This window comes from Anarhichas minor, unplaced genomic scaffold (assembly GCF_050575085.1).
Source record: "Anarhichas minor isolate MPS153535 unplaced genomic scaffold, ASM5057508v1 ptg000053l, whole genome shotgun sequence".
Taxonomy (NCBI): Eukaryota; Metazoa; Chordata; class Actinopteri; order Perciformes; family Anarhichadidae; genus Anarhichas; species Anarhichas minor.
In genome coordinates this window covers 685,024-695,000 of record NW_027466499.1, presented here as the reverse complement: position 1 = coordinate 695,000, position 9,977 = coordinate 685,024, and the positions used below count along the sequence as shown (strand labels likewise).

The 9,977-nt window shown below is 39.5% G+C and overlaps 1 protein-coding gene across 2 annotated transcripts in view; it reads right to left on the bottom strand.

Moving 5' to 3' along the window:
• Positions 1–8,217, bottom strand: part of vps45 (vacuolar protein sorting 45 homolog) — a 9,257-nt gene extending 1,040 nt beyond the window's left edge. Inside the window, exons 1-13 of one of the 2 annotated variants that reach the window (XM_076075545.1) lie at positions 7,975–8,217; positions 7,391–7,525; positions 7,250–7,310; positions 5,429–5,508; positions 5,177–5,245; positions 4,904–5,041; positions 4,258–4,368; positions 3,870–4,004; positions 3,632–3,745; positions 3,195–3,362; positions 2,578–2,736; positions 1,719–1,826; positions 1,325–1,446 (exon numbers count right to left, since the gene is read on the bottom strand). In XM_076075545.1, coding sequence (XP_075931660.1) covers positions 1,325–1,446; positions 1,719–1,826; positions 2,578–2,736; positions 3,195–3,362; positions 3,632–3,745; positions 3,870–4,004; positions 4,258–4,368; positions 4,904–5,041; positions 5,177–5,245; positions 5,429–5,508; positions 7,250–7,310; positions 7,391–7,525; positions 7,975–8,067 — 1,493 coding nt within the window. In that variant the 5' untranslated portion in view covers positions 8,068–8,217. Of the gene's footprint in view, positions 1–1,324; positions 1,447–1,718; positions 1,827–2,577; positions 2,737–3,194; positions 3,363–3,631; positions 3,746–3,869; positions 4,005–4,257; positions 4,369–4,903; positions 5,042–5,176; positions 5,246–5,428; positions 5,509–7,249; positions 7,311–7,336; positions 7,526–7,974 lie in introns of those variants that run through there. The other variant, XM_076075546.1, reaches the window with a different exon arrangement.
• Between the last annotated feature and the right edge of the window lie 1,760 nt (positions 8,218–9,977).

The following is a 9,977-nucleotide window of genomic DNA, read 5'->3' as shown; positions in this document are numbered from 1 at the left end:
CAATCAGATGGTATGTCTTTAAATGAGCTGCTGGCAGTAGGCTTCATGAATGCATCATCCAATGAGATCTATAGCGACAATAATGATCTCAACTCTTTCAGAATAAGATAAAAACAAGCCCAAAGAGGATCTAACTGATACTCATTAATATGAGGATATATGTACTGTATGCCCTCATGTATCATGTACTATATATGTGTATATACATGTATGTGTAGATTACCATATAGAACTAGCAGTTTGAATATGTGTGTGTGAGTCTGTGTGTGGGCGGATCAGTGTGTGTGTGTGTGTGTTATTCATCATCAGACATTCAATCAACTGAAGCAGTGAAGATAAATAGTGTGATTCTCTCTGTTCTTATCATGAGTCCACCTTCATCATGTTCTACAGTAATGATATGCTGGTGTACTAATAACACTGTCATATCATTATGAGTGCTTTAACCCTCATGTATGCAACGCAGCCATCAAGAGGACATGAGAGCAAGTAAACACTAACACACACACATTACTCAGAATGCTGAGTCAGTACAATATGTGCCATGGTGATGTAATGAACACATCCATAAGTTTATTAAGCGCCAAATAAACTTCACCAACAGCACGGCATGCAGCAGCTTTCCCCATGTTCTCCGCATCGCCGACACTGAACAACAATGTACCACTCGCAGAACAGCTCAAGGCTGCATCCAGTGTGTGAGAGTCAATGCTCGGCTGCAGCGTGTGGTGTTCAATGTATGCTCCAGAAGCTCTGTAAATAAATGATTCCTTGTGGGCAGAATGGATAGCGCTCGTATAGGAAGTCATCATGATGTGATAACGGATCTTGGCGATGTGGAAGAACTCTCTCCCTATAAAACGCTACTCTAACTAATATCCTCCTTCATCAGTGGATCTCTGATGAAGGGAGCTGTACATTAATGCAATAGAGGCTTCTTAGTTTGCTCAGCTGGTTTAATGGATCACCGTGTGTCTCACTTTACATGCATTTCTGGAACTCCCGTATAACCCCCGGTAGATGCGCAAGCGCATTAGACTACCGTATATGACAGGAGCTGCCATGTTTTCCGGGGGAGTGGCAGCTTATCCAGCTACCTTCAGTTAGCCTGCGCTGGAGCAGGTTCAAGCTTATGGATGTGTTGCCATGGTGATTTTGCCAAACTTGCTTCGTGGAACCGAAAAGCCTGATCTACGTCATCTTATCCTGAAAAGTATCCGGCTAACTCAGTTAGCCACGTACGAGGAACGGGGCCCTGGAGACAACCTTCTCAGCGTGTGTGTGTGTCTGTGTGACTGTGTGTGACTGTGTGTGTGTGTGTTACCTGTCTCTCAGGCTGCTGGCCCCCAGATAAGGGAACTGACTGTCCTTCAGTCTACCTTTGATCAGCTGATCCAGAGTGTCGTGAATCAGAGGCTGATGCTGAGTGTATACGTTCTCCACACCCTGAACACACACACACACATACACACACACACACATTATAATGATAGAAAATATATTTAAAAACAAAATATAAAGTCTGTTTTTAAAATGACATCAATCACAAATAAACAGTTTGAAAGAAAATTAATATTAACAGTATTTACATTAGAAATATTGACGTAAATATACTTAAAATATGTTGTACAACATAAACATTAAATATATAAAAAGAGATGAAGAATAAGAAATTATTTTCTGAATAAAAGGGAGTGTGTGTGTGTGTGTGTCTGTACCTTGAGGCCTTTGAAGAACTGTTTGGTGATGGCGACGGCGTCTGTCGGCGTGACGAGGTCACTTCCTCTGACTCTCTTCCCGCCGTACTCCACCACCGACTTCACCATCTGAGAGAGAGAGAGAGACACACACACACACACACACACACACACACACACACACACACACACACACACACACACACACACACACACACACACACCTTACTTAGTCAATAAATAATGTGAACAACTTCAAATGTAACTTCTGTGAATCAACTGTAATATGGCACATTCTTTTATTTATTTATTAAACCAAGTCTGAAACCAAGTCTGACACCAGGTCTGACACCAGGTCTGACACCAGGTCTGTCACCAGGTCTGTCACCAGGTCTGAAACCAAGTCTGACACCAGGTCTGACACCAAGTCTGAAACCAAGTCTGACACCAAGTCTGACACCAGGTCTGTAACCAAGTTTGTAACCAGGTCTGACACCAAGTCTGAAACCAAGTCTGAAACCAGGTCTGAAACCAGGTCTGAAACCAGGTCTGAAACCGTCTCAGGACCAGAAAATATTAATAAACCGACCTAAAGCAGGCCAGAATATCAAAATTAAAATGTATGCAGATGATGCAGTCATTTCTAAACGTAAAAAAGATTTCCCAGAAGCCTCTTTTTTGGAATTCATACATTGTCACATGACTCATGTTCAGACTAACTCTTGTCTCTCTGTTTGGTTTCATTACTCATGTATTTAGTCGCTGGAATATAAAAAAGGAGCCATGTTCTTGTTTTTGTCTGTATGATTTGTGTTGTTTTGTCCTGATCTCAGCGTCCAATCAGAGCCCCCGGTGTGTGTGTTAGCGATGACGTCGTTACCCTGCGGTGCCGCTCGGACACGCCTCTCCGACTCAACTCGTCCATCAGAGCCGGCAGGACGCTGCTGCTGTGGCGCTCGTATCTCAGAGCGTAGAGCATCACGAGGCGCACGGCGTCCAACTCCGACAGACGAGGGTTCTGCAGCAGCCGGCGAACACTCTGAGACAAACGGGACGGAAGAGAAACGGTGAGACGTTAAAGACATGAGATCTTATTTAGTTTATATCGTAAATAAATATAAAAGGCAACTGATAAAGAACAAGAACTTTCAGTACAAAAATACCAAATAAATCAGTCTGACACCAGGTATGAAAGCAGGTCTGAAACCAGGTCTAAAACCAGGTCTGATACCAGGTCTGATACCAGGTCTGACACCAGGTCTGAAACCAGGTCTGACACAAGGTCTGACACCAAGTATGAAACCAGGTCTGAAACCAGGTCTGACACCAGGTCTGACACCAGGTCTGACACCAAGTATGAAACCAGGTCTGACACCAGGTCTGAAACTAGGTCTGGTTTTATATTAAATATTGTTCTCAGTATGAGCTAGAGAGAATCCAGTATCTGTGTCACATTAAACCCCTCAGTGTAAACCAGTAAACCAGTAGACCAGGTACCTGCTGGGCATTGGAGTGGTCGTTCTGACAGGACAGCTCCTGCTCCACCTCCGACACCTCCATCAGCTGACGCTCAGACACCAGCCGGGACAGCTCCCCCACCACCGTCACATGTTTAGACACGGTGCCGGACATCTTCTTAAACTGGGGGTAGTTATCTACAAAGGCCTGCAGACAGATAGGCAGAGAGAGAGAGACAGGGAGACAGACAGACAGGTGATGCACTCTGAGGACACAGAAAATGTCTGGGGATTTCAACCAGCAACTCTGTCTCTTAGCTGTCTGTCTCTCCTGTCTGTCTCTCAGCTCTCTGTCTCTCAGTCTCTCCTGTCTGTCTCTCAGCTCTCAGTCTGTCTGTCTGTCTCTCAGCTCTCTGTCTCTCAGCTATCCGTCTCTCAGTCTGTCTCTCAGCTGACTGTCTCTCCTGTCTGTCTGACCTTCATATCAGTGATGGACTCCAGCTTCTGTTGTTCTTTCGGTTTCTTCTTCTGGAAATCTTCCATCAGGTTTTTAATGTTGGTGCCGATTTCTCCAAAGTTCAGGTACAAGTTCTACACACACACACACACACACACACACACACACACTAGTTTAATCAATAATAACACACGATCACGTACTGATAGTATTGACTGATGATCGGTACACGTTCTCCGTGTTCTCCGTCAGACTCACGTTGGCATAGAACTCATCGTTCTCCGCAGATAGAACCACCTCCTTCAGGTCTTTGCTGATCCCCGGAACCCTGGAGAGGTCGATCCTGTTGTTGTTGAGACCGAGCAGCTCGTGGACCATCGCCTGGTAGGTCCACTGAGAGAGTACACATATAGTACACACATAGTACACACATGTACTGCTGCTACAATGTTAGCTTAGCACCGATCAAACCAGACTCCATTCAGAAAACAAGTATTTTAAAAGTTGTTTGTTTGTCGTCTTGTTGAGAGAACTAACAAAACATGAATTCAGACTTTTTACTAATCTGCATAATCGTGTCGTTATTTTATCGCTCGTGTTACAGAACCCGGTGATGTCACGGCGACGGTGCGCTGCCATTGGTCACCTGGTTGAGCAGCGGCGTGATGGCGTCGTCGCTGCGGTCCAGGATCAGCAGCAGAGGAGGAACTTCTGTCTTCCTGAAGTCAAACAGCTCGTACTCCTTCGTGATGATTTGCTGACGGACAAGAAGAAGAAGTTTAGTCAGAGTTTAAGAGGTTAAGTAAAGACGTTTAGTCAGAGTTTAAGAGGTTAAACGTAAAGAAGTTTAGTCAGAGTTTAAGAGGTTAAGTAAAGACGTTTAGTCAGAGTTTAAGAGGTTAAGTAAAGACGTTTAGTCAGAGTTTAAGAGGTTAAACGTAAAGAAGTTTAGTCAGAGTTTAAGAGGTTAAGTAAAGACGTTTAGTCAGAGTTTAAGAGGTTAAGTAAAGACGTTTAGTCAGAGTTTAAGAGGTTAAGTAAAGACGTTTAGTCAGAGTTTAAGAGGTTAAACGTAAAGAAGTTTAGTCAGAGTTTAAGAGGTTAAGTAAAGACGTTTAGTAAGAGTTTAAGAGGTTAAGTAAAGACGTTTAGTCAGAGTTTAAGAGGTTAAACGTAAAGACGTTTAGTCAGAGTTTAAGAGGTTAAGTAAAGACGTTTAGTAAGAGTTTAAGAGGTTAAGTAAAGACGTTTAGTCAGAGTTTAAGAGGTTAAACGTAAACAGATATTGAAACCTTGACGCTCTCAGCGAGGCGTTTGGACATATCTGAGGACAGCTGATATCGGATCATCGGACATTTCTTCAGAGCGAGCAGGACGGAGGTCAGACCCTGAGTACACCGGGACAACATGGAGGGCTCCCAGCTCCGCCCCTAAAGGTACAAGTACATCAAGATATACATCAATATATATTAACATGGAGGGCTCCCAGCTCCGCCCCTAAAGGTACAAATACATCAATATATACAGTATATATATATATTCAAAGAGACAGAACGGTTTCTCACCCTGGCGACTCCCTGCAGGTTGAGGGAGAACAGGTGAGGATTCACAGCGATGAAGTCTCCATAAAACTCCTGCAGAGACACACACACACGTTTAACTCCATAGCATCCTAAATATTTTTGATAAACAATTGTGTTTATTTCGCTGTAGAAGGAACAGAGACACCCCCTGCTGGTGAGGAACTACAGGTGTGTGCGTGTGCGTGTGCGTGTGTGTGTTGTGCTGCTGGACTACAGGTAGGACCTGAGACTCACCTGGACCTCAGCCACCACTTCCTGTTCATCAGCCTCAGCCAGAGCTTTGATCTCACTCTTACTGATCACGTTACTGAAGTCTGAAACACAAAATAAAACATTAAATATCATATTTAAACACCACTACAGCTGCAGCACAACAATTGTTTTATTCAGCCTATATTTGTTTACATTTAATCAAATATTCTGCAGGTAAAGTATGCAGAAGTATTTATTATCAGCTGCTGTTTACAGTGAACTCATAAATATAAAGATCTCTAGATTAATGTGAGACTGAAGAAAACCTCAAACATGAAGATTCTCAGAGTTCTGTGATTTAAGGACTTTTATTGTGAAACCTTCTGGTTCACCATCAGTGTTTAAGGACTTTTATTGTGAAACCTGGTTCACCATCAGTGTTTAAATACTTTTATTGTGAAACCTTCTGGTTCACCATCAGTGTTTAAATACTTTTATTGTGAAACCTTCTGGTTCACCATCAGTGTTTAAATACTTTTATTGTGAAACCTTCTGGTTCACCATCAGTGTTTAAATACTTTTATTGTGGAACCTTCTGGTTCACCATCAGTGTTTAAATACTTTTATTGTGGAACCTTCTGGTTCACCATCAGTGTTTAAATACTTTTATTGTGAAACCTTCTGGTTCACCATCAGTGTTTAAATACTTTTATTGTGGAACCTTCTGGTTCACCATCAGTGTTTAAGGACTTTTATTGTGAAACCTGGTTCACCATCAGTGTTTAAGGACTTTTATTGTGAAACCTTCTGGTTCACCATCAGTGTTTAAGGACTTTTATTGTGAAACCTTCTGGTTCACCATCAGTGTTTAAGGACTTTTAATGTGAAACCTTTTGGTTCACCATCAGTGTTTAAATACTTTTATTGTGAAACCTTCTGGTTCACCATCAGTGTTTAAATACTTTTATTGTGAAACCTTCTGGTTCACCATCAGTGTTTAAATACTTTTATTGTGAAACCTTCTGGTTCACCATCAGTGTTTAAATACTTTTATTGTGAAACCTTCTGGTTCACCATCAGTGTTTAAATACTTGTATTGTGTAACCTTCTGGTTCACCATCAGTGTTTAAGGACTTTTATTGTGAAACCTTCTGGTTCACCATCAGTGTTTAAATACTTTTATTGTGAAACCTTCTGGTTCACCATCAGTGTTTAAGGACTTTTATTGTGAAACCTTCTGGTTCACCATCAGTGTTTAAGGACTTTTATTGTGAAACCTGGTTCACCATCAGTGTTTAAGGACTTTTATTGTGAAACCTTCTGGTTCACCATCAGTGTTTAAGGACTTTTATTGTGGAACCTTCTGGTTCACCATCAGTGTTTAAATACTTTTATTGTGGAACCTTCTGGTTCACCATCAGTGTTTAAGGACTTTTATTGTGAAACCTTCTGGTTCACCATCAGTGTTTAAGGACTTTTATTGTGAAACCTTCTGGTTCACCATCAGTGTTTAAGGACTTTTATTGTGAAACCTTCTGGTTCACCATCAGTGTTTAAATACTTTTATTGTGAAACCTTCTGGTTCACCATCAGTGTTTAAGGACTTTTATTGTGAAACCTTCTGGTTCACCATCAGTGTTTAAGGACTTTTATTGTGAAACCTTCTGGTTCACCATCAGTGTTTAAATACTTTTATTGTGGAACCTTCTGGTTCACCATCAGTGTTTAAGGACTTTTATTGTGAAACCTTCTGGTTCACCATCAGTGTTTAAATACTTTTATTGTGGAACCTTCTGGTTCACCATCAGTGTTTAAGGACTTTTATTGTGGAACCTTCTGGTTCACCATCAGTGTTTATCTTACAGATGAAGTACACGCTGTACTTTGGTCTCCGCAGCTCCTGGATCAGATGTTCAACGTTCTCCTGCAGAAACACACACAAACACTCACTTCCTGTTACCATCACCATCATCATTGTGTCAGAAGAGGAAGAGGAAGAGGAACCTTGGTGGGTCTCAGGAAGCAGATGGCCTTCAGGTGTTTCATGTTGTCTCTGTTCTGAGAGTCGATGCGTTCGAACAAGTAAACTTCCTTCTGGAGGATCTCTGACTGAGTGTAGACCACACTGACTATACTGGTCTGAGGACACACACACACAGAGACAAACGCACAGACACACACACGCACACACACACAGAGACAAACGCACGGACACACACACGCACACACACACACACGCAGAGACAAACGCACAGACACACACACACACAAACATTAATATATTATTATTGAACCAAATTCTCTTTGTAATTGTTTTTTTTATAGTTGCTGTTTTGAGTCGCTTAAAACTACATCTCAGAGGTAAATATTGTACTTTTTACTACATTTGTCAGTGTATATTAGTACTTTTACTGCAGTAAAGTATCTAAATACTTGTTTTCCGCCAATGACTACATAAACACAGTAGAACTACATAAACACAGTAGTACTACATGTACACAGTAGAAGTACATAACTAGCTACAGAATGAGTACATATATATATATATATATATATATATATATACACAGTATATATCCATATCTCACCGTCTCTCTGTCCATCAGTAGAACCTTCATTCCCGGCCCGCTGTTCTCGATCATCTTGGAGACGTACTGCTTCACCGCGAGCGTCACGTTCATGATGGCGACGCGAGAGTAAACACCAACAACAACAGCAGCAGCAGCTGTGTGCAGTCTGTTACAGTCTGCTGGAGGTTTTTCTCACAAATATCAGCTGAGCTGCTGCTCTGCTGCGACAACAACACTACAGAGAGTTCACTTCCGGGTTGTGACGTCGTTACGTCGCACGCAAAGTTCATGCGCACTGACGTTTCTAGCGTCGACTCTTTTGTTTTTTTATATGTAAAAGAGTTTTATCAGCTAGATGTACCTACAATATAAAAATTTAAAGTACTCATTATAGGACAATGGAGGTATTATATTTATTATTAATTAATGAATGCATTATTATTATTATTATTGATGCATAAACAGCATTGTTAATGAGCTGGTTTTAAACTTTATATATTCTGGTGGGTAGTTTAACCTGCAACAAATTATTTAGTTTCATAAGATGTATTATTTCTACTAATTATTAAAACGTATTATCGAAAGGAAGTATTAGTAATCATGTCAAATAAAAGTACACTTTAGTGAAATATAAGTATAAGTAGCACAAACTAAAATACAAATACATCAGAATTATATTAAGTACAGTACGAGTAAATGTACTTTAATGTATTCCAGCACTGACTATATGTCGTAATATACAGTATATTACATGTTTATACTAAATTATAAATAAAAATGAAATGCGGTCATTATTAATAAAAACCTTCTGAGCCGAGTGATCGTTCTGAATGTTTAGAGAACAGATGTTTATAATATAATAATATTCAACATATTAGGATTAAGATTGTCTGTTAAATACATAAATATGTGATTAGACAGAGAACGAGCATCATTTTATCTTCATTTTAAACAGAAATGAATGCCTTTAAAACGTGTGTTTAATAAGTGAGAGCTACATTAAATACCTGTGCAGGTAAAGTTGTCTAATAAACACACAAGTACTGTTCTTAAGTAGTATTTCCATGTTCTGCTACTTCTCACAGGTAAACACTTTATTTGTTTTATTGCTCCACATTTATCTGACAGTTTAGTAACTTTACAAATTAATTAAAACAAAATATAAATGTGTTATAGATTAAAGGTTCAGCAGTATATAAAGTTATTAAAATGAGCTCCACACATCTTCAATAATTATAATACCATAATACAGTCTTCATAATGAGAGATTTATGTAGTATATTTGGATGATGATATATTATTGTATTTTAATTTGATTTTCAATGACTTACTGGTAACAGAGTATTTGTACGATATAATATAATATATATATAATAATAATATAATTTAATATAATAATAATATAATATATATATATATATATTTGTACTACTAACATTACTTTAACCTGAGTAAACATCTGATTACTATTAATTTATTTATTTTATGTGACAATAATTGAATGTCTTAATTAAATATAGTTTATATGTGAACACTGTCAACGATTTGATGCTAACTAGTTTGTTAGCTAGCAAGCACGTGACTACGTAGTTAATGCTAACCGTGTATTTCTGGATAAACACGATAAACTTCAGCTGACATCTCTTGAGGGTTGTGTTTATAATTATTGACGTTAAAATGCTAAATGTAACGATCGGCTGTCCCTTCTGAGGCTAAAAGCTAAAGCTAGCAGTTAGCTAGCTTATTGTTAAATTTCACTTCTAAGTAAGTAGCATTATAAGCTAATCACCGGGATATGCTAGCTAGGTAGTTAGCATTGTTGTAGCTGCCTGTTGACGTTAATATACTTTAATAGTAGTTTATGTCCAACGATGTAAACGAGGTGATCGTAGTTTTATGACGTAATTAATCCACTAAAGTGAGCTAATGTTAGCAGAAAAGCTAAATGATGGCGTTAGCTGCTAAAATAAACCAAATGTGTTTTTTAACGATTTTAATGACTTTTAACCGAGTGCTCGGAT